Here is a 24594-nt window from a genome sequence, read left to right on the forward strand (position 1 = left end):
CTCGTCACACTTTTCCGACAATTTTCTCGGGAGTTTTCCATCGTTTCTCCTTAAACGCGCAACACTCGTGCTTCTTCGCAGGCTTCGGCGCATTGTTCATGCAAACTAATTATCACAAAAAATTTTTGTTTAATCATTTTAAACGATTTAAGGATACTCTGATTAATTAACTGGTAGAAAGAAATCTTTCGGTCTTTATGCAAGAGTGTCTCGCTGAAAAAGATGCTTTTTGTCATCATTGTTATTTTCATTAACATCATCAAACGCTACCTATATTATTATAATGTAATTAACACTTTTAAGTATCGTTGTCGGCGAAAGTGCGTCATCCTATAAAGAATGCGAGCCATCCCAAAGCTAATTGAGAGAGCTAACGCGTCTCTGTACGGGATTCCACAACGTACAGTGAAAGAAGATGTTCTCCGCAAGGATAAGAGACCCCGCGCATCGTGCGTTCGTTTTCAAGTGCACGCGACGTTACACGCAACTGCACGCGCGATGTATGTACTTAAAGGCAAACCGGAGCACGACGCGGCATAATAGGTACGCGGCGCATAAGTTACAATCGTTACCGCGAGTTTATTTAGGGTTTTATTAGCGGTCAGCGTTTGCTCGAGATACGACGAGAGGATCGCAACGACGACGGTGTGCGAACGGACGAACGGAGTGGTAAAATCGAACGAGAAACTATAACGGGATTAACAAGAGATGCGCACGATTTCTTTGTCTAATTATTTTCACACTGGTAACTTCCTCGTTCCTGTATACGCGAGAAAGCCGAGCGGATCCGGCATGTGTTCGAGTAAAATTGCTTCGACGGGTAAAACGGCTCGGCACACTCGTGAGAGGCCGCGGCGTTTATGATGTAAGCGTCGTACAAAGTGTGGCACGTGCTTTTTTAGAGATATACGCGGGAGTGGCGTGCCGCGCGAGCAAGAAAGAAATTAGCACGAATGGAAAGGGTTTGGCTCGATCGCAGTTGACACGAAATTGTGTCTGTGAAAGTTACCCAGCTATCCGTCTATAGAATTTAATTATCATTATCGATCGATGATTCAAGAAAGCAATGTCAATTGTGGTTTCTTCATTCGAATAATGTTTCAATCTTAATATATAAAATATGTCAATATAAGAAATAGGATATAATATATGATATCTATAACATACGAAGGGTATACACAGAAGAAAAACCATCAAAGTCCACATTTTGCCGAAATTGATCGGATTATGCTATTTTGTGGCATTTTTAAAGAACTTTTATAATTCTTATCTGTTTTGATCAAGAACAGTTACGATTCACTGGAAATAAGGCCGAAAGACGTGTACTGGGGAAAAAACGATCATAACCCACGCGCTTGGGAAAAAGAACCATCGAAGTCAAACATACAATGCGTAAACACTTGTAAGTAAACACTAAGGCTGCGATTCACTAAAAATTTTGTACTAATTTTTTTCAATACTTTCCTAAGATATTTGACGTCTTGAAATTTAAAATTGTGTTTTTCTCGAAATTACTTCGGATGGACATTGATCATTTTTCCCCTATACCCTTCGTATGTGTATATGACGTATAATTGTACGTATGAATAAAATTCATATAGAATTAATTCGTTATTAACGTGAAACTCATGACCCGTAAGAAAGACCTTGTATAATAATCCATATCTCTCTCTCATGATCGGATGGCAGCCTGCGGCTGTAATAACGCAAAAAGCGGACTAAAAGGAGTGTTTTATCCTCGCTCCTCCAGTTTTTATGCGCTAAAAATAGTGACACCGTACCGCGCAACAATACAGCGCGCGTTGCGCGGATGCATCTGGACCGCAGCAGTCCTTCGTCACCGACTTCTCCTAAAATTATCTCAAACGCGGCATCGGCCTCCTATTTTACTAGTCGTTTCGACGCCTCGAGTGGGAGTCGCGTGCCATTAGTCGGTCTCTCTTTCTCTCTATTCATCTTACACGTAATACCCCGACTTTCCTATCGCGCCTTTCCGTTTGACTAACGTTTCCGAAACCGAGTTATACAGTTATATGCCCCTTGGCCCCTTCGCAGCTGCGAGCAGTCGGCTCGTAACTCTTCGTTACGAAAGGACAAGGGTTTAAAACGTACTTTTACGCCTACGGGATGTCACACAACCTCAACAGTAGTGTTAACGACGGTGACTTGGGAATAAAATTGTATTGTTTACTTGATCGCGAGCGCGAAAATCCCCGCTTAAGGCTGAAAGTGATTTTTAGAATTAGCGAGAAGATGAGCGCCGGCGTTCCTCGGTCCGTTTGACGCGAACGAGTGCGCTATACGCCAGTATACGCACCTCCCCCAGGAACGTCGGCAGTTTCGCTTGGAGTCTAGACATCTCCCCGGGGTCGGCTTCCCGGTATCTCTGATATTTATAATCGCGAAACCTCGTCCCCGCATTAAAAGGCCCGATTCTCGGATTAGCGGAAGCTAGGCGCAAGTCTTAGATCTCGCGCGGGAGACGACCGACACGTGTCGTGTCAAAAGCCAGTCCTCCCTGCCTCTCCCCCGTTCCTTCCCCCTATCGTCGTATCCTTCCATCAGTGCACCACTCTCTCTCGATGTCCGCGCTTCCCATTTTCCATTCTCCGTTTTCAAACGTTCCTTAAATATACACGTCGCTCCGATCCCCGGGGCCGTCTTAATTTCCCACATCATTCGATGCACCGCGACATTTGCGACACGCCTGCCATATGGAAAGATAAGTTACTTTGAGCACGATAATTCTGTGATGTTAGGCGACTTCCATTGAATCAGCACCGATTGCCACGTAATTACTCGCTTCACGATTTATTTATATACTTTTCTGTATATAATTGAAAGTATAATTTTATAAACCAATAATTGATTGCGCGTGAACATTTGCGCGTCTTTTCCAATCTCTCCACGATTGGAAAGTTCGATGCGTAACAAATTGACGGTGAAATTTTAGCTAACGTGGGAAATAATTTACGATCCCTTAATTGCCGTAGCGCGCCGTCACACGATTCGCTAGATACGCTTGCTGTCTGTTCTCCGTCTAATTAAATCAATAGCGTCGGAGATCGCATCGCGTCGCGCTACATAGCGTGTGTTGCGCGGTCTCTGGCCGAGGAGGTTTCTCTCTCTCTCTCTCTCTCTCTCTCTCTCTCTCTCTCTCTCTCTCTCTCTCTCTCTCTCTCTCTCTCTCTCTCTCTCTCTCTCTCTCTCTCCTTCGCGCGTGCGAATCTTTCAGATTGGCGAGACGTACGGCGGACGTCGTGCGGTTGCACGCGTGGTCGAATAATGCGACCGGGCGTCTCTGAAATAGCGCAATTAAGCAAATGACGCGTCCCACACGTGCCTGCGCTCTTTACCTCCCTGTCCCGCCGCCGCTCCTTCGTATACTTACTTTATCGTTTCGCCAAGATACGTCGCGGCGTTGTTAAGAAAAAAAAGAAGAAAAAAAACAAAAAAAAATTTCGACGTCGCTACAAGAAATTCACCCATCGAATAATTTGTATTTATTTTTATATCGGGCAGTGACGAAATTTTCTGATAATCTGATATTTCACAAACGCCTCTGTACATGTATATATTCTCGCCAGCACCTGCGTTCCCATACGCGAAATAACCGCATAACGATAAATAGTTTCGACAATACCGGAAATATCGGGACCACTGTCGGTCGGGACCATGTCCCTATGTGTAATTAAGAAAGTTATCTCGTGACCTCGATCGGCTTTTCCGTTTACCGCATCGAACGTCGCATCGTTTTCGCGCGGCAATCTTTTTCGATAATTCTAATAATTTCCGCATCGTTTCGCGTGCACGAGATCGGCGAAGAAGGGCCACGGCGTTTCCGCGTCCGTATATATACGCACTGATAAATGAATCCACACACAAAAGCGGCAGATGCCCGGTTTCACCGGGCAATCCGTGCGCGACACAAAAGTCGAACGCACGAGAGTTCCGCGCGCGAATGTGTGGCTGAAGCGAGACAGCTATATACGAGACGCGCAACGCGCAGCACATATGCAGGCAGGTAATGTCGCCGATATACGCAAACGGTACTACCGCGAATGTTCGGTACGCGGTACCGATGCAATGAGGGCAAGTGCGTGCGAGTGCCGGGCCACACCGTTATTGCGCTCGGTGCAACCGTCACTTTTCGGCAGCTGCCCAAACTTTCGCACGCGCGCGCGCGCGCGCCTCTTAACCATTGTATATAATTTTCGCGGAGATAGGCGCGAAAAGGACAAGGGTCGCTCGCGCTTTCGTTTGGGCCGCACGGCATTTATCGCTACGCGTCGGGCCGTTTAACGAAGACGCGTCTCTCTCTCACATCCGTCACAATGTCTTTTCACAAGTAAAAACCTCGCACCATGTATTTATGTGCGAAATAATCGCGGAAGCATCGGTGCGCCGCGCGCCGCGCGCATCGACGACGACGACGTACGCCTTCCTTTCCGGGTCAGTACTTACTCGAGTCTTTGTCGTCGCAAGATTTCGACGGATAATGCGCGAAACACAAAGCCGATCACTCTTCTTTCTCTCTCTCTCTCTTTCTATCTCTCTTCCCCTTCTTTTTCGCACTTTTTCTACGAGAAAAGTTAATATAAATATGTATAAAAATTACGTCTAATTATACATTAATTCTTAAAAAATTGTGCTAACGATATAAAATACATAATAAATACCTAAAGTGTATCATATAAAAAATGGTAAATGCGAATTATTATATATGTGTATTTACGTTATTTTTCAATTTACACTTAAATGTAAAAAGCTTATAAAAACAGTTGAAATAAATAAATCGACATCTCTCAAATTAATCCTATTTAAACTAAACGTTCGTCCAATCATCTATCCCAGTTGTAATAAGGTAGAAAATCGAAGCCTCAATGAACACCCACGACGTCGCCAACTTCAGGTAAAAATTTTAGAATTAAAAAAAAATCGTTCCACGTCGACAGCATCGCGCGACGAAATACGCCTAACAATCTCGAAGAAACAAATCGCCTACGGTCATTCGTAACTGGCGTAAAGAAAAATCGTGGCTAATTTGATACGGCTACTACGAGTGGCATTAGAATGGATGAGGAAAGGGGGTCATATAGCGAGACCCGCGCGTCGTGGCTTTGATACCCGATGCGTGCGAAGCGGAAAAGCCGTCTCTCTGTAAAAACGATCGGAGATAATCTCCTTTTGTGCATGGACGCTGGTACAATTGTGGGACACTTTTGTGTCGCTCGCCGACAAATACACGCGCGTGAATATGCTCGGATAAAGAAAGAGAGGAAGGGGAGAGAAAGAAGGGGGAGAGGGGAGAAGATTCCGACATTTGTCTCTTCTCTCGCTACACGGAGGGATAAACGAGGTGGAGAGACGATGAGGACTAAAAGAAGACAATATTTTACACGGAGACGTACACGAGAGAAGAAGGGCGCGTGTTCACGTCGCGTCGCGTCGTTACGCGGTTCTCGCGCGCGCGCACACGTATACACATATGTGTTCTCTGTCGGTGTGTATAGACGCACGAATGTGGACCGAATGAATACGAACGACACTTGCACCCACATGATTCATTGAAATTCAAATGATATCTCCCTGACTCGTCCTTCTCTCTCGCCCTCTCTCTCTTTCTCCGTGCGGACCGCGGAGCCGTGATGTTCGCAGGCGCGTCGGTGTGCGTGGCCACCGTGCACGTATATCGGCGCGTATACTAACGCGACGTATACGCGCGCGATCGTCTGTGACAGCGTGACACCCCATGAAAACGCGCGTGCTTTACATATATGCTTATACACGTCGGTTGGAGATATTCATTATAATAGCGAGCGCGAGCCGTATAATATGATGCATCTTTGGTATGCTAACCGGGGTCAAAATATAACTCGCCGTCGCGCCGCGATGAGATTCAAGTCTGCCCGGACGAGATGGAGACATCCCCGAATTCCAACACGCATCCCGGCATCCCTCCCACACGCTGACACTCGTTCGCGCGTTTGCCTTATCGTAGTTATCGTACAAACCTAACGCGTATATCGTAAAGATTATTCAACATTAAAGAACAGGCATTTGCATTTAATGTACCGCGCATTACCTATTCGCGTATACGAAGAACGTGAAAAAATATAGACTACCGAAGCAAAGAAATTGAAAAGAATAAAGGAGGAAGACGGGAAGAAAAAAAAAGTTGACGGTATATACTATGTTATGTTTACACGCGCGGCACCGCAGCCAAACGGAAGAAGCGGAAGAAGATGTTGCACACATGTCTTGAGGCGTACACTGGAGAATTGGGGGCCACGCCGATAAGAGGGGTTATTGCGATCGTTATTCCCGCGGTGAGTCGAAGAACGTCGCGGATCTTTCTTGCGCCAAACAGAGACGAGACATATTACACAAGTAATATTGTTAAACTATATCCATTTAAAAAATCGATCGTATCTTTTAATGGCGGTACTATATGTATATTATAAAGAATGTATATATTCGAGTTTGTTGTAGCGATATAATTCTACGTTTGTAATGCGAGAAAAAAGGCAGAAAATGATTTAAAAAAAAAACGCAATACCCGACTAGAAGGAAAGGCACTGTCAAGTTGATCAACGATATGTCACATCCTGTTGTTGAAAATCTCGTTTCTGCGAATCAGCATGCGGCGTAACGAACCCTTTAAGGGGGTTGTCGTGCTGAAATATCAGCAAAAAGTATAAACGCGCGCTTACGGTTCTCCGCGTATTCCCCTTCTCCACTTTAAAGACTGGATTTTCTAGAGCAACTGTACACGCACACATAGACGTGGCCTGTCCATGTACTCTCTCCGCGCACGCGTGTAAAAAATTTCGGATTTGGCAACGCTGCGTAAATTGACGTTTAGAAAAAATGTCTGGAAAACCGCGTTCAAAACGTGGAAGGTTCGTTTCAAAGAAAAAGGCTGAACGAGTGAAAAAGCTGTAGAAAATAGCGTAGCAGCCAGAAAAAGCAAAACCAATAAAAGTACCAGGCAAGAAAGCGATGATGAGGGGAATCATATTGTTAACCTTAAAAGTATGGGCCAAGCACTACACTGCTGTGCTTGCAAAGAAGTTTTGAGTTTAGATAATATAAATAATGAAGTGCGCAAAGGACTTTTCTCAATACTTCATATTAAGTGCCATAAATGTGGAATTCAAAATGAGGTTAACACTGGTAAGAAAGTTGACTTAGATGGCCACTGTTACACAAATGTGAATCTTCAAGCTGTCCTTGGTAAGATATGAGTTTTTGCTTGCAATTAATTATAACAAATTTTTCTGTTTTATTTAATAATATTTTATGTTATCACTATAAATAAAAAAATTTGTTTGTAGGTGCGATGCATTCTGGTCTTGGATGTACTGGTTTGAACAAAATTCTTGCATGCCTCAATATTCCAGTCATAACAATGGATATGTTCAAAAGATATGAAAGAAAAGTCGGATTAGCCATCGAAAAAGCAGCTGTAGAAAGTTGCCAAAAAGCAGCGTTAGAAGAAAGGCACCTTGTGATAAAGAACACTCAAGAGCTTTGTGATAATTTGTAAGAATTATCATTTTTTTTTGTATGAGAATATTTGTAAATTTTATATGCACATTTTTGAATATTCTTTTGGTTAATTGAATTATATATTTATACTGAATTGTAGCTGCGATTTAACTTTTCAATTGTATATTGAATTGTATATTATTGCTTAATTTATAATACATCAATAATGGATTGATATTTAGCTGGGATAAACCTTTATATTTTATATTTAATTGAATTTATGTATTTTACTTGTCATTAAAAAATAAAAACAAACATTACTTAGATTTAAAAAAATAAACATGATTTTTTTCCTTAATATATAGCCATAATTCAAATACGGTTTTTATTTTATTTATAGACCAGCCGACATTGTTCGCGATCTTTATCCTTACCTAACGATTCTTCAATCCTCTAATCAAAGAAGTCCTGAATTTGACCAAGCATGCAGTAGTATTGTAAACATCATAGTTTCGTACGACATGGGCTGGAGTAAAAGAGGCAACGGTCGCAGTTATGACAGTCTGAATGGTTATGCAGCAATAATTGGATTTTTAAGTCATAAAGTTTTAGATTATACAACACGAAATCGCAAGTGTTACAAATGTGATATAGGACATTCGAAAGATGACCACGATTGTCGAGAGAATTTTGAAGGCAGTGCAAAAGCGATGGAAGCGGACGCCGGAGCGCAATTGATCAATCGAAGTAAAATTCTTCAAGAAAATAATTTAAATGTTGGAGTTTTGATCGGTGACGAAGATAGTAGTACGATTGCCGCAATACGAAAAGAAAGTGGCAAAGTCATTCATAAATTGGCCGATAAAAATCATTTAGTTAAAAATTTTGTAAGTGAATTGTACACACTATCGAATTCCTTCAAAGAATTAAAAAAAAGTGGTGTTATAAATCATTTAAAAAAATGTTTCACGTACGCGATTGCTCAACAAAAAGGACGAACTGCAGACCTTGCTTCTGCAATAAGAAACATCCCGGATCATGTATATAATAGTCACGAGAATTGTGGCGAGTGGTGTAAGCGATGTGACGATAACACACAGCAAACTATTGTATTGAAAGATGAAAGTTTATATTTAAGTCTTCGAGAATTATTCGAAAAATATGCAAATAATGCTGCAAAATTTAGCGTTGTCGCATCCAGTCAGGCAAATGAAAGCCTAAATAGCATGATAGCTTGTAAAGCACCAAAGATGAGATGTTACAGTAAATCGCAGTCTGCGGATTTTAGAGTCGCTAGTGCTGTTTTAAGTAAAAATGAAGGTGATCAAGGAATAATAAGGGTTACACAATTATTAGGTTTACAAGCAGGTAAATATACATCAGCATATTGCCTAAGAAGTGATAAACTTAGAATAATAAAGTCATCTAGAAAAGTTACGAGAGAGTCGAAATTGAGGCGTATTCAGTTAGCAGCAAACAGACAAAATTTACGAAAGAAAAAAGAAAGAAGAGAAGGTATTACATATAAGACTAACTGTGGGATAGAGATGACGAGCGAAAAAATAAGCATTGAAGAAAAGGTTGATGATAGAAGTACAAATAATACGACTAAAATAATTTATTTTGATTTAGAAACAGCAGGCTTTGAAATAGAAAGTGATATATTACAAATAGCAGCAATATCCGAAGCTTTTGAATTTAATGTATACATTTTACCTAGTCAAGCGATTCCTATTCATGTAACCAAAATCAATTCTTTACATAATAAAAATGGAGATTTATATTTCAAGAATAAAAAAGTTGATGCCGTTACGCTTGAAAATGCATTACTCGCGTTCTCAGAGTTTATAAATATTGTATCTCCATCTTGTTTGCTTGTTGCGCACAATGCTCGTTTTGATGTTCCTCGATTACTAAATGCAATTACAAACTGTAAAATCCAAGACAGGTTTCAAATTGTAACTGGGTTTTCAGATACGTTAAAATTGTTTAAAACAGTGTATCCATTCCGTAAAGGCCCAGGTGCCTTTAAATTAATCAATTTAGCACAAGATCTGCTTGAAACTCAGAGTCCTGGATTTTTCCATGAAGCTTTATTTGACGTTCGTGTATTACAACAACTTGTAAAGGTTACTTCCAAAGAAACAGACTTATTCATTTTTGAAAAGAAGTTTGAGAAAGCAATCGAAGAAAACAAAATCAACAAAATTATCAATCATAAAGTATTGGAATTGGCTCCTTTTAAAAACATCGTTTCTCGTGATATAATTAAAAAAATAGCTGTCGCAGGGATAACATTCCAAAATTTAAAATCAAAATTTTCAAATGAAGGAGAAGATGAAGTAATCAAGTTTCTTTCCAAATGTGATAGTAGCCGTAAGCCTCTAGTAACTAAGAATAAAAAAGTTCTGACGAAAATAATTGGTTGTTTAAAAATATGTTAAATGTTTATAAATAATATTTTTAAATGTTTTTAAATGTTCATAAATAAAAATATTAATATATTATTTATTGTAAAACTACTCTGGTATATTTATTTGATATCCTCATCTTTTCATGCACTCATATTTTATTCGAATTATTCGTTAATACTCGTAATAACCTAATGTTACTATAAATCAATTCAACAAAAAGATTTCTATTGCATAAATCTCCTCAATTTTCATTTATGTAGCCAGCAAAATCCGGAATTCGTCAATTCATAATGTTATTGACAAACAAAAAAAAATATATTTTGTCGGTACACACTATACTCAAAGAGTATAGTGTGATTTACGCGCGATGTCTGCTGGGCCGCCAACGTTGCCACGTCACCACAGCGCTTCTCTTTGCGCATTTTTCAGGCATCATGATAACGTACTTTTACTTATAATATCTCAACAACGAATATGGATTGCTCTATACGAGTTTCTGCTATTCGATATTATTGAATATCATTAATAACATATTAGTTTTTCAAAACAATGACAGTTTTGGTGGAGATGTTATAAGCGAAAATGTGGCTCTCGCGGCGACCTTTCCATAAAAGCCCATGTTAAAAAGCGCAACTTCCACAATGAATATCTCGAAAACGAATATGGATTGTCTATCTCAAATTTGGAGACGTAATGTATGTAAGGTTTATTAATACATACGCGAAGTTTAGAGAAATCGACAATATTTTTATATTTCACGACAACCCCCTTAAACCAGCTGCTCAAAGTGTCGCGCTGTCTAAAGCGTGCCTCGCGATAATAATCGTAACGAAATTACGGAGAATTACGAACGACCGTTGCTCACGATATACTCGGCCGTTTTACTAGCTAACTGTGCATAGTGAAGATCGACGGAGATGATTATCCGGGTGGAAGGGAAAATTGCTAATTTTCTGGGATAATTTTTGCGCCAATTTATCTAAAAAATGTCACGTACGTTGCGCGGAGCGGTAGATTTCGTACGAGATGTGCTCGTTTTTCAAAAGTAATTACTATTGGTTCCATATTTGTTTCGTCTAATTCTGTTGGTGTCATTAATTAAGATACTCCGAAACAGAGCTGTTACTCTTCGACGGCTTCGAAGCTTCGAAGTTAATTTCGAAACTTCGAAGTCTTTTATCCCCAAAGCTTCAAATATTAGTCTTTGAAGGTGTCAATCTTCGAAGCTTCAATATATTAGAATGGATAAATGCAATATTAGAAATTTTATTCGGATTTTGTCATATAATTGTATAAATGTGTGCCTATTGCGGTGACTATTACTATTACATTAAATTAATAATAGTATAATTTTGATTCTTCGAAGCTTCGAAGGTTGAAGCATCGAAATTTCGAAGGTTCGAAGTTTGGAAAGTTCGAAGCTTCGAAACTTCGATCTTCGAAGATTTTAATGTCGAAGCTTCGAATCTTCGAAGCAAATCAGCCCTACTCCGAAAGGTAGTAGCATCTCATGGATTCAATTTCCAAGTCCGTAATGGCATCTTTTAGAAATTGACGCCTTTTATCTCGCTTGCGGGATATCGGAGCGTAAGCGAAGAGCGTCTCTGAAGGTTCGGCGGAGCTGCGCCTCGCTCCGGCGCCGCGGTGAAATCGCGTTATTCCCACTGTTTAGCCGAGGCACCGACTTGCCTCGACTCGAAGAAAAATACGATCGTGTCGAACTAGGCTATATTCCAGAGGCGAAGCGATCCGCAGCGGTCTCAGGCGCGCTGACCGCGGAGGGAGAAGACGAACGGCCTCGCAATTGGCTGCTTATAACGAGCGCGCGAAAAGCGTAGGTAGCTTAATAGCCATATTTACAGCCTCATCCAATTATTGAGTAAACACGAGGAATCCGCGGGTCAATATATCGTTTAAAAAAGAAAAAAAAACGTAAGAACTAGCGCCGCCAGGCCGCTTACGGATAAGTGATGCAGGTGTTGCACGGACTAAGTAAATTAGCTCGGTATAAGGCTTTCTCGAATGCAACGTGTGTATGCTATTTTCATCTGGCTTCCGTCTGAGTCTGAGTCTCTATCGTCGGTGCTGCTCTTTTTATTCCTTCCTTTTTTTGCCCGCAATGTTGAAGTCGTGTCGCGCGCTTGGACGGGACTTGGTTAACAGATTTACGCTGTACGTCACCGTTAATACCGCGTGTCTCTTGATATCGCGCACCGTGAATTATACGAAGCGCGCGGCAGACAAATCTAATGCTTCTGCGCGAGCGATGCCCGTGGAGGTTGTCGCGCGTTGCGAGATTTAATTCTCTTCTTGCCAATTGCGTCATTTAAGGGAAACACTCGAGTACCAAACCCTTTCTCCTATATTCCAGAAACGATAGGGGAACCGTGACAATGGAACCGTTCAAACGAACATGCATCACTCGTATGCAACGCTCAATAATAATCTCGTTGCACCGTGCGGTAATTGCGCTTTCGCATGCGTAACTCGGTTAATTGATCGATAAGCAGGAATAAGAACGACCGGCTGCGGTATAACGTAAAATAAAGAAGAAGAAAGGAAATATTCGGCATTATTCTTTTCATATTTCAAACTGGATGAAACAAACATTAGAATTATATAATTTATTATCTCGTATATCGATAGTGTGGAATAAAATAACGTCCGACATGAGGTAGAGCAAGCAATACGGCGAGGAATTTTTTTTCGTCGTCATTACGTTATCGTACAAAGCAAAGCGCACAATTGCGCATTTAGATGACGCGATATAACTTTAATTACCTTCCTACACTGAAATGCAAATTAATTATAAGTATTGATAAAGTTTATGACGTTCAACGTACGGCACGTGTAGGTGATAACGGCTCGTTTTCGCTGCGTTTTGCAAGATAGTATAAGCCGTGCAAAAAAATATATATGTACGTATACGTATAAAATATATAAATATGTAAACGCAAATATTTCAGAGAAAATAAGCGTGCAGACGTCACCGGCTGTTTTCCCGCGACGCTTTACGCGTCATTGGTAACGACGGTATGTCACGACACAACGTTACACATTGTAAGCTCCAAAATAGTGAGAAAACAATCGAGTCGTCTTATCACGCTTTCTTATATATGTAACGAGTTAACATAGCTAGAAATCCAAAGTTCCCGATAGTTAACGTTAATGTGATTTTTTTATACGAAAGCGTGATTATAGCCGCTGTCCGCGTTAAATAGACGCATATAGAAATATTTGTTATTCAGCTATGAAGAACCGCGTGAGAAACTATCGCGCGTGTCTAAGATGAGTCACGAGAGCCGAATACAATTTTACTTTCATAGAACGATACAAAATATATCCGGAATAAGATACAGTGAGAAAAGCTTTGCGCGACCTTCCTTTCCACCCTTCGAACGATTCACGAAGATAGAAACGCGGAGATTCCACGCTCGAGCAAAAACCGCGTTGTTCGTCGAAATTACAAAGGACCGTATTCGTCCACGTCCCACGTTAAGCGCGCCAACCACCACGGCAGCGACGACGACGGATCACATTCAGAGTTTTAGGTGCCCCGCTGCATTTGCATAATGATAATGCATTTGCATAATCACAATGATAACTCGAGGGCAATCCGGTATACGTGCGCGCGTTCGTCATCGTCAGTCGTCTCGTCGTGGCACGTTCAAAGTACCCTAATTTTGTATGCTCTACACAGGGTGATTCTGGTAACTGGGCTCGGTTGTATCTTTTTTTTTAAGGTAGAAATAAAAATGGTAGAGAAAACTCTTTCGCTGTTTAGTACGATCTACCATTCTGTGACTATATTTTTTCAATGGTGCACTTGCAGGGCACCATTGAAAAGTCAGGCAATGGTCATTTGGCAACAAACGTCTCGATAATCACACACACGAGTATGAAATATAGATTTTTCTTAGAACTCTTGAATAAAATTCAGATAAAAAATTTAATTGCAAGTTAAAATTTTGATTTTTCAGATACAAGTCGCAAACTAAGCTACAACTTCTCTTTCAACGATTTATAATTGGACACATTCATTAAAGAAAATTTTCATAAAGCAAAGAATGGAACTTGGACGAATTTGTGGCCGGTTTTATGTGCCGAGCGCGTCTTCGGTGCGTATACGAGTGTCCTGCACACGCACCTCGGTTCACGCGCGCGAATATATACACGCTCGTAGAAGAGCAGCCAACCTTCTCGATCTACGGTCGAACACGCAGTATACACAGAGACGAAACACGGCGTAAAAGGTGTGCACGCGTGTATAAGAGCGAAATAGCTGGCAATTTGCGAGGTTTACGAGTTATTTCACAATGGCTGCAAAGTATAGTCCTACAGTATTATACTGCCGTGGTGGCTCTCGAGTGCACGGTCAGCGAACGTTGTTGCACGGGGTAGGACGTGCCATGCGCGCGTGTGGGTGCGTGCGAGCGAGCGAGCGCGAAGGGGGCGAGACGGAGAAGAGAGGAGAGAAGGGCCTCGTATGGGCGCGTTGTTGTTCGCGTTGGGTATCACCGGTGTCGGTGGACTACATTGTGTACGATAGGTGTGCGATCGTTGTTTTACTGAAACAAGTTCCTGGCCCCCGATACGTCGGATGTCGGATGGTACGCGACGTACTCCGGAGTAGTCGGCCCCCGTCCCGCCCCTCTGCTTACCCTATATATTTCAAGACAATAACCAACTGACTATAAACCTGTCCGGAGGTCGGGCGCTTTTATTTTCCCCCGAGTTAGCCCGAGTCTGGTTCTAAAAACATCTTTAAATCTCCTTCGAATCTCGATGGGAAGAGACAACCGCGCGCGGGAGCGTCGTGAGATTCGCGTTGGATAAAAGGGTAAACGACGCTTTAAAGCCGTGAGGCTCGGAACAGAGCGCGGCGAGAGCTTCGAGAAATTCGCGAAAAAAAAAGAAGAAGAAACGCGAGAGAGCCGCGGTACGCGAACGATTACCGACACCTCGGGAAAAAAATGGAAGGAAGAGTAAAACAGACGAAACCACCATCACGCCAAAGAAGAAAGATTAAAGAGCAGCTTGTACGCCCTCGCCGGAATGATGGATGCGATCCCTAAGATGCGGGCGCCGTTCGCCAAGTAGAGAGAAAGAGGTGGAGACTTCTATTTCCATTCCCCCGCGCACGTTGTTTCTCGTTACCCGCGCTCGTCTTTCGCGCACCGTTTATCCGCATTCGTCCGCTTGTTGTATGCTTTAATCGATGATACGCTATTAGACCGATACTCCGTTAAATGAAAGAAGTTTTCGCTTAAAATTTCGCGAAAGCCACTCTTATTAGTTTTTCGAAAAAAGTCAGAATTTCATAGATTTCTCGGACTTATATTTTGTAGTTGAATTGTATATCGGTAAATGACTAGTTTTGAAAGTTGCGACGCGAATCCTCGAAAGCAGGTTTGTCACGCGGACTATACGAAAGGATATCGGCGTTTTGCGGGCTCGCGCGCGCGAAACAACAATTTAAATGGTAATCCAATACCACACCCTCTTGGGGCAAAAACCGAAAACCACGGGCGAGCGGGGCGGCCGGACCGACCCGGCCGGATCGCCGCGCCGCGCCGCGCCGCGCCGCGCCATTTCATACCCCATATGGCAAAAATGCATCCGCGCGAGCGGAGTGCACGACGGAGTCACCGCAAAAAGCGTTAACAAGGCTGCGATGCGAGTCCAGCTAATTCTATAACTTGGTCCCCATTCCCCTGACCGGCTCGCGCGCGCGCGCAGCCTCCTTTCTACGTGTCTTATGTGAATAGCGCGCTACTTCAGGTCCGAAATATTCCTTCCTTCCTTCCTCTTCCTTTCTCGCGGTGTGTCGAGCCGATCGCGTCTCTCGTTCTTGCCGCGGAACCACCGTCAACGAACTCGCCGTTCGTTCGGGGACGGTCGGCTGGTAATTATCTCCCGGCCGTGTAAAAATAATAATTAGCTTCCATCGTTGCATTAATTAAAGCGCCTCTCTCTCCACCCGGTTCACCGTCTCTCCTCGCCTCGCGCTTTCGCAGGGGGAGAGAGTTCCGCCGTAATTACACGTCCCTCGCGGCACTAACCAGTGTCCCACAAAGGTGACCGCGCGAGTTGTTCACGCCCACGACACTCGGTCCGGGTTCGCGCGATCGCGCGCCATACCGCGGCGCGGCATACCTATTACGCTGCCGATGCTACTCTCGAATATCGTTCAATTATTCGAATCGCTATTCTGCCTATTTTGCCAAACTCATTTCTAGACGTATTTATAAACCGTCCAACTTGGAGAAATAATCAGGCATGTCGATAAGCTTTGGAATTTAAAGCATAACCTTTTAGCGTTCCACCAAAAGCATCAAGCGCGAGAAAGTGTTAGACGTACAAATTTTTCCCCTTCACAATTGCACGTAATATATAATTTAGAGAGATTGATACGCTATATTAGTTACGTAAAGTGCAAGTGTGATTAAATTGAGAGGTAAAAGAGAGAGAGAGAAAAATAATTGGAAAGAGACAATCGAAACGGCACGTTAAACATGTTAGTCGCCCAAAAACGCGGCGATATCGCACGATCATTGCCGACAAGCTGAGGAAGGCGTACGTACTTGCTATAGGTATTTGCCTGACGCACCTGTCTGAATTGTTCTTCGAAGCTCCAGTTGGCTCCGGATGGATGCTGACTGTTCACCGACGCAGCGCGAGCTTCACCCTCACGAGCTTCTCCGTTATTCCTCGAGTTTCCTTGCAACGATTCTCCGTTATTCCTCGAGCTTCCTTGCGAAGATTCGCCGTTATTCCTGCAGCGAGGTGGCGAAGATTCGTTGGCCGGCGTGGTAGAAATCGGGACTCTAGAAGAAGAGGCAGAGCAACCCAATGCTTGATTCTCAGCTCCTTGAATCCCGAGATTTCCCGCAACTTGCAGATGGTTGTTTTGCAACGGCTGTGGCGGTAGATGCGATGACGGCGGTGGCGGCTGCGACATGTATGGAAACAGGCCGAAGTTACTGCTCATCGCGGCCTGTAGAACTTCCAAATTGTTTCTACCTTGCAGCATTTCTGCGTCGTTACGCTATAAAAAGACCGTTAAAAAATACCGAATTAGTTACAATCGAGCAAACATCGAGCGATAAAAGTAATTCTTATCGAATAATTAATTGACATCGGAGCATTCCTCGCTCATTAATACGAAAATTGTATAAAGATTTATTCCATTGTTTTCAAAAGTTGTAGCCGATCGATTACGACTTTTACCAAGAAATACGTTTGCAGGTGTCACGACCTTAATTATTTATATTAGTTTAGAATGAGAAATACAATATAAAGCGCAAATTATTTCTGCTGAAACTTTCTAACTTCGCAAGCGATTCTCCTCATTTTCACGCCGCGAACAAATACTATTGTACACGAGAGAGCACGATCTCTTATCGGACCAATGATCGTAGAGAGATTTGCGTTCGGCCAGATCTGTCATCCGGTTTAGGCTGTTACGTAAAAAAAAAAAGTCTATTGTCACGATGGTAACTCATTTATGACTGTCAACGTCCGCTGTTACGACTGTCTCACGATTTTCCACGATTCGTGTCATTCTACCTTGGCACTTTTGTAGGTCAACGAACGCTCGAGCCTGCCGAGCAAGTTTTATGACGAATTATGCGGCTGCTTATCTTCACGGAAACTCAACAGAGCGAACGATAGAGAATTCTTGACAATAAGACTGTTTTTCAAGATCTGCGGATGTTTTCGTGCCGTTTTGGCGATAAACAGCTTATGCATTCAACGAAATGTAAAGCAAGTAGCGAAAGATTAAACATGTAAAAGAAGCAAAAAAGAGAACGAAAAGGCTTCTGTCACTAACCTCCAATCTAAACTTCGCTAGTAATGGATGATGCATGAAATTGTTCAAATGTGCTAATGAAGACGCACCAGCTGCGTCCAGGGCTTGTGAGTTGACTTGAAGTGGCGGCGAAAGTAACTCTTCTTCCTCTTGCGCCTCATCATCTATATCCGATTCATCATTATCTTCTTGATACTGAAATCATAAAAAAAATCAAGAAAATTATAATTCTACTCGAAGTAAAATTCCGCTTCATATTAGACGTGCGTGTCTATACGTAATCAGGTGAATGCAATGCATATGCGAAAAATCACGATAAATTATCATAAAATTGATCGATGTGTTATTTCCTAATGTTTTTATATGTTGATAATTTTTATACGTTGCGCAAATTTTTCCTTCGCCTTCCTTTTCGTCTCATGGTCGCGTAAATTTACAATCGCACGAAAAATAATCGATCGAATCAGGAGTCGGAATAAAGAGTAGTGGAATCGGTTGATAACAACCGGTGATATCAACCGTGCAAGTTTAATCGTGAACAAGGAGAGCAGATAGCGAGGCATTGAACATTAATTAGGAAAATGGCGAATGCGATGAGTTATATACACCGAGAGATAGCCGCTATCAAGTAACATTATTATGCTACGGGTGTCATAAGTGTTTTACGGCTGTGCCCATTGCACCGGAGCTGGCATAAAAATGTACAAGTCACATTACCGGGAACGGAAACGGCCGTCGTAAAAAAAAAGAGATGGACGCTCCATATTTTTTCCACGCCTGAAATTAACTCAACCTCTCGATAAATGTCCTGCGCGCGACTCTCAGACACGGCGAGCGTCGACTCGCGTATAATAAGGTACTTATTTTCTATGCACATTAATTTTTGTTTCCTATAGATAAGATCGGAATATATGTATATAACTTACAATTAAACAAGAAAACAAAAATTAAAAACTAATCGTTAATATTAAAATCTATAAAGGTAATCTGCAAAAATTTTGCAGATTTTATAGACATGCGTATATACAAGTATATATGTAAACTATTTTATATATTTTATCCATAATAGAACATTGTACAAATAAGAATTAAAGGAGTGACGTTCGAAAGAAGGGAGACGTCACTATTCATTATTTTAGTTTTTAGGGAGTGTCCCTTTTATCTAAAAGAAGATGCAAATAGATTCATCGAAGCTTCAAGTATATTCAAATGGCGAAGAAGCCCGAGCTTTTACCTGGAAAGGGCGGACTCGAGTAAATATATGCCTATCGGGGATGTGCAAGTGGATTCAACGGTAAATGTACCGATGTCGGGGCCCAATCTTAAATGGGACTACGATCGAAGGACAAGACATCCGATGGGCGAGGAGTGACAAACGGCCTCTCTGTCGGCATTCTCAGCACGTGTGATAATATTGACCCTCTACGGTGGTGGTCAGGAATGAATGAGCGGCAAAAAATAGAATCCTAATCAAATATGAAACAAGTTCGTTTCTGAGATTTCGATCTAGTCCGTCAACCTGTTATAATACTTGCCTATATTTTTATTCTACATCTTTCGGATAAATCTGTTTTATATATCTTTATCCGAATAAAAAATTTCAGAATTAAATTGTATCTATAATTATAATTGCAAACGATAAAGCATTAAGACACACTGTTAAATATTAAAAGATGAAATTTAAACCAGTACCTTTAGTTAAACAATATTTTATATTAACAGTATTTTATATTTATTTTAAACAATATTTTATATTTTGTTAGTTTAATTATTTTAACATATGAAAAAGAGTATTATTTTTTAACTCCATTGATTTAGTCGAATTAACGACATATTGAGTACGAGCAGTGGCGACCTACTGGAATGATTAAAAATCACTGAAATTGAGTATAATTTAATACTACGAATTTAACAATGTAAACATGTATAATAAAAGATATATCTTTAACAGAATTCAATGTGATCGACTATCAAATAGTACATACATATGTGTTAATGTTTGAAGACTTGTTCCGATAACAAATCGTGAAAGTCGTTGTGTGTTCCGGAGGCAAGTATTTATGCGAAAAATATCGTTGAAACCGACGCGTTGGGAAAAAGGCGCGAAAATAAATTACATATATATATATATATATATATATATATATATATATATATATATATAAAAGCATATATGTGGTATCGTTATTTTCACCGTGGCGTGAGGTTACGAATTATATCATTCAAGTATTTGCGGACGGTACCGTCATTACAATAATCACGGTAGAGCCGCGTTCAAGGGTGCCATTGTTCTAGTCTGAACCGAGCATTCGCACGTAGGTGTCTGAATCTCGTATGGAAAGTGACGGAAGAAATACGCCGGTTGCATCCGTCGAAGCAACGAATATCACAAAACGGATAGACGTTCAATTATTAATCAGCTTAGATCCGTTTGAAGGTTCATATAGGTATAGCGAACATTTTCCACCTTGTAACTGTTACTAACTGAGGTCTAACTTTACCGTTAATATGCTAATATTTATTATATGTTGAAATTTTGTGTGAATACTTATTTACCTAGGAATTTCCTATTTCCTATATATATTTACCTTTGCAAAAAAAATCACAATGACCTGTTTTTATTCTCATCATTTCTTTAATAGCAATTGGAGATGACGAGCGGGATAAATCAACAAAGAAAATAATCAATAAAAAGAAAAAAATTACATTTACGTTTCAACGAGAATATTTACAAGTGTCAATATCCGCACATAATTGCATCGTCTGTCATGGCATTTTCTCTGTTTGGTAGTCGCATATATACTTTTACGCTATCTAAAGAAGAATCTTTAACGAACAAATAATTGAAAGGCATTGAGAAAAATATTACTGTTACTGTTATACTGATAGACATTATAAATCACATATAGCGTTCTATATTAAAATATTCATACTGGTATTACATTGTCGTAATCTCCTCCCCCTCCCCTCTCTCTCTTTCTCTCTTCGTAATCCGTAGCGCAGCGTTGCGGTTTCATAAAGACATTTTAACGAGATTTAATATATCCTAGACACGACGATAGCTAAATTTATCGAAGGCTAAGCCACGGCGCGTTACCCTTCGCAGCCACTGCAGATAACTGTGTCCACCGTGATTTATCGCCATACCGTCACCATATATCCGATTGTTTTATTGTTTATACTTTATAGTTTCCACGCTTCGAAAGCGCTCGCACTCTCCAACAAAGACTCGTGGGTGAGGGGTGCTTGAATGCGTATACGGCGTGCCCGCGCATGTACTTGTACTTCGGCGTGGCGCTGTAAATCATCGCCTAAATGCTCCAGGCACTCTACACGCCGTGGCTCTAAATATTCTAATTAATGCAGGACTATCGCGTTTAATTGGACTCCCGTTAGGTGAATATCTGCCAGTATTGATCATCAATATATTAGCAAAGTTCGTACGAGTTATTTATGCAGTTACATAGTTGCATTAGTCGAAATGCGTCGGGGTAAATTTCTTTTCAGTTGTTATGATTTTAGGAGAAAAATACAATACGTACAAAATATGCTAGAATATAATTTTACATCAATACAGTTCGGTTTGTTAGTTGTTTAGTTTATCTAAATTTTATGCAGTTAGAAAAGTTACGATATTACTTGTCTTTATTCCGGATATTTCTATTTATAATTCTAATCTAGCCGTCTGACGTCGCGCGGCTTTTATCAAATACAATACGCTATGCATATTGAACACTGCGAAATGAACATTACGGTATGCATTACTCGAGAGAGAGAGAGAGAGAGAGAGAGAGAGAGAGAGAGAGAGAGAGAGAGAGACCAGCTAGATCTCTTGGAAGTTATTACGTGGCTAAATTGTCGCGTTGGTATTTTACAACTTCGTGGAATAGGCGTAGAAAAGAACAATGTTATCGGACATGCACAATGCAATGTGGAAAGATTCGAAAAAGAATTCTCGTCGAGAGAGAGAGAGAGAGAGAGAGAGAGAGAGAGAGAGAGAGAGAGAGAGAGAGAGAGAGATATGTGTAAAAGATAACGCAACTATAACCTGCAAGATTTGAACGTATTTGCAAATATCAAAATTGTCCGCAGATTTTAATTTGTTAATTTTTGTGACTTTTATAACGACACTTTTTCATTTTATATTTAAATAGTTATTATACAAAATATGCGATGCGCGCGATTGTTATAGCATATTTGTGGAATTTGTGGTGTACCTAATAAATAAACATATAAAAATAATTACGTGTAATAATTTGTTCTCAAGTGTGCTGTTAAGTATTATATAAATGTAACTCTTTACACAATTCTAACATTTCTATTCCCGACAATTGATGATTAACGTGAAACTTTATGCACAAAGGGGACACAAGTATTATTTCATTTTTTTTTGCAATTTATGAACCGCGTGATGTTCTTGCAATAAATCTAGTACAGCCCGTTTTTTTTTTACGACTGCTGCAATTACGGTTATCGTAATTGCAAGACTAAAGATATTTTGCGTCACGAAAGACTGAATTATATTAAACGCGTAAAATTTAGCAATAGTTTGCGAATAATTCTCCGCGCAGCTAATATTACCGTGCGAAAGTATGGACTCGTTGTCGAGACTGTCCGGTCGAAGTATTTGGTCTAAGTTTTATGGACGGCGTTTTACGCATTGCAGGTGTTTAAAATATATAGCGATTAGATATGACCGCGCGAAATAAAAAAAAAGCGTTAGCTCGTTACAAATGCGTATATCGTAAGGGTATTCTCCTCAGACGAAAAATATATTACGGATTTTCTCTAATCGGACGTATATGGTAGAGAAGAGGTAAAAAACTTTTCGAAAACACATGAAACCAATGAGAAATAACGACGGACAGAATCGGCGAGCGCCGCATCAGGCATCGGAATTATAAGTTATCTTTGAAAATAACGCGCGATAAATGTGTAAAACGTTTTTATGTATGTGCATATTTCGCGACTTTACTATGCGATACCATTAGATATTACTCAAAATAAATAGCACGGCGAAAAAAAAAACAGGTATGCAAATCAATGGATAGATAAACGGGTGACTCTTGATGGGAATCGCGAATGCCGCGCTATAATATATAAACATGCATAGCGTAAGGATAAAGTTGAAAAGCGAAGCGAAGTATATATAAGTGTCGAAAAAATCGTAATATATATAAAATAACAGCGAGGAAAATAAAGCGAGATAAGCGCTAGAACGTATGATACGAGATATCACGGATCACATTTTTCATCGCGATAGCGAACTTTTTAATTTTTTTTTGCGCAGTTTTTTTAGCATTCTGTGCAGCGCTCGCGAAATCTTATTTATTGTCGAGTACCGCAATATTCAATGGGAAAGAATAGGAATATCCGCGTAACGCGTAACGCAGATAATTATTTCGTTGACACGTGCAGCGAAATATGCCGCGTAATGTGCGAACGCGTGAAATAGGATGCGTTATCAGAAACGTTATCGAACTCATTTCCTCGGTAACGCCGAGGAGAGGGAGGTATGACTCGCAAGCGTATATCGATACGATATCGAAGGAAATGACTGCGAAATAATTGCTTTACATATTGTAGCGCGTTTCTAGCTCGAGTCGCTCGAGTTTACCATATTCCACGAACACGCGCGGTCGAGCGCGATTCCCGCGCCCCGTAACCGATAAAGCGTATGCGCGATATAGAGCACGCAATGAATTCGAAACGAAGACTACCGAGAATTCGAAATGGCGCGATGCCGCCGCCGCGGTGATTAATTGCGCGCTAGAAAAGTGGGAAGCCAAGTAATATAGCGCTACTGCGGAAAGCTAGGAAAAAAAAACATGTATATCGAGGCTTATCGCGTGATAGTGGTCGAATGGGAAGCTCGTGAAAATGTATCCGCGTTGCTTCGCGGAACACACAATCGGCGGAGGAAGGACGCCGATTTATATGCGCGAAATTATACCTCGAATTGTATTTCAATGTTCTCGCTTACTCGGTTACGTTTATTTTCCATATTTCAGCAGTTTATATATAAATTATAAAAATCTAGTTTTATTTTTCTGTCAAACATGCATATTACCCAGATAACACAATGTCAAAAATCGAAACATAAGACGTCTTCAAGATATGTCATATTACAAAACGTCTTTATACACTGTTAAATATTAAAGGATGGAATTTAAACCAATACCTCGAATTAAATGACATTTTGTTATTTTTAACTACTATATGTGTGTCAAAATTTATTATTTTAACACAAAACAGTATTATTCTCCATTAGTTTAGTTAAATTAACGACATATTGAGTAGAAGCAGTGATGACTTACTTATAGAAATGGTTAAAAATGACTCAAATTGAGTATAATTTGACACTACGAATTTAACAGTGTAAAGACGTCTTTAAGACGTCTTGTGTCCCCGCCGATTATGGACATTGTGTTACCTGGGTATCCAACTGTCTATCGCTCCGACAGTTCGTGCACGTTGCAGACGGATGATTGATAAAAAATCACGAATTCTTATACTGGACTTCGATAAGAAGAAAAAAAACGCACTATATTACGGCGCGTCGCGCAATCAAGATTCATCGCGCTCGTGGCGCCCATCGAAGGATCACGCGGATCGATCCGTAATAGATAGAAGCGGATACGTTGCGAGAAGAGTAACGATTTAACGAATGGCCCCGGCGTTTATCGATACCCAATAAGAATGAAAGTACGAGTACCTACACGAGTTCCCGCGGGCCCTCCCGCGGTGCTCCCACGCAGGGATCACGGCTTCATCGGTCGATCTTTTTCTCGTATGCGCGCGCGCACGCGAGGAATACGCGTGTAACTCTACGGTCCATAAAATAAATTCATAAGCGCCCGATGATAAACAGCTCGG

General features: G+C 40.9%; 2 protein-coding genes across 3 annotated transcripts in view; one reads left to right on the forward strand and one right to left on the reverse strand.

The window, feature by feature from the left end:
- Positions 1-24594, reverse strand: part of Retn (retained) — a 108789-nt gene that overhangs the window by 52250 nt on the left and 31945 nt on the right. Inside the window, exons 2-3 of one of the 2 annotated variants that reach the window (XM_077413625.1) lie at positions 17808-17913; positions 16516-16953 (exon numbers count right to left, since the gene is read on the reverse strand). In XM_077413625.1, coding sequence (XP_077269751.1) covers positions 16516-16953; positions 17808-17882 — 513 coding nt within the window. In that variant the 5' untranslated portion in view covers positions 17883-17913. Of the gene's footprint in view, positions 1-16515; positions 16954-17739; positions 17914-24594 lie in introns of both variants that reach the window. The other variant, XM_077413624.1, reaches the window with a different exon arrangement.
- LOC143901340 (uncharacterized) lies at positions 6956-9099 on the forward strand. Its single transcript, XM_077413551.1, has 2 exons — positions 6956-7236; positions 7338-9099. The coding sequence occupies exons 1-2, from the start codon at positions 7038-7040 to the stop codon at positions 7547-7549; spliced, it is 411 nt and encodes a 136-aa protein (XP_077269677.1). The 5' UTR covers positions 6956-7037; the 3' UTR covers positions 7550-9099.

Source organism: Temnothorax americanus, unplaced genomic scaffold, assembly GCF_048541705.1.
Source record: "Temnothorax americanus isolate GAGA-0224 unplaced genomic scaffold, ASM4854170v1 Scaffold33, whole genome shotgun sequence".
Lineage (NCBI taxonomy): Eukaryota > Metazoa > Arthropoda > Insecta > Hymenoptera > Formicidae > Temnothorax > Temnothorax americanus.

What these genes read in the sequence shown, in the direction of transcription:
- LOC143901340 (XM_077413551.1), top strand. Translation starts at nt 7,038, where the DNA reads ATGGGCCAAGCACTACACTGCTGTGCTTGCAAAGAAGTTTTGAGTTTA. An exon ending in GAATCTTCAAGCTGTCCTTG is followed by an intron (nt 7,237 to 7,337) that starts GTAAGATATGAG and finishes ATTTGTTTGTAG; the next exon opens with GTGCGATGCATTCTGGTCTT.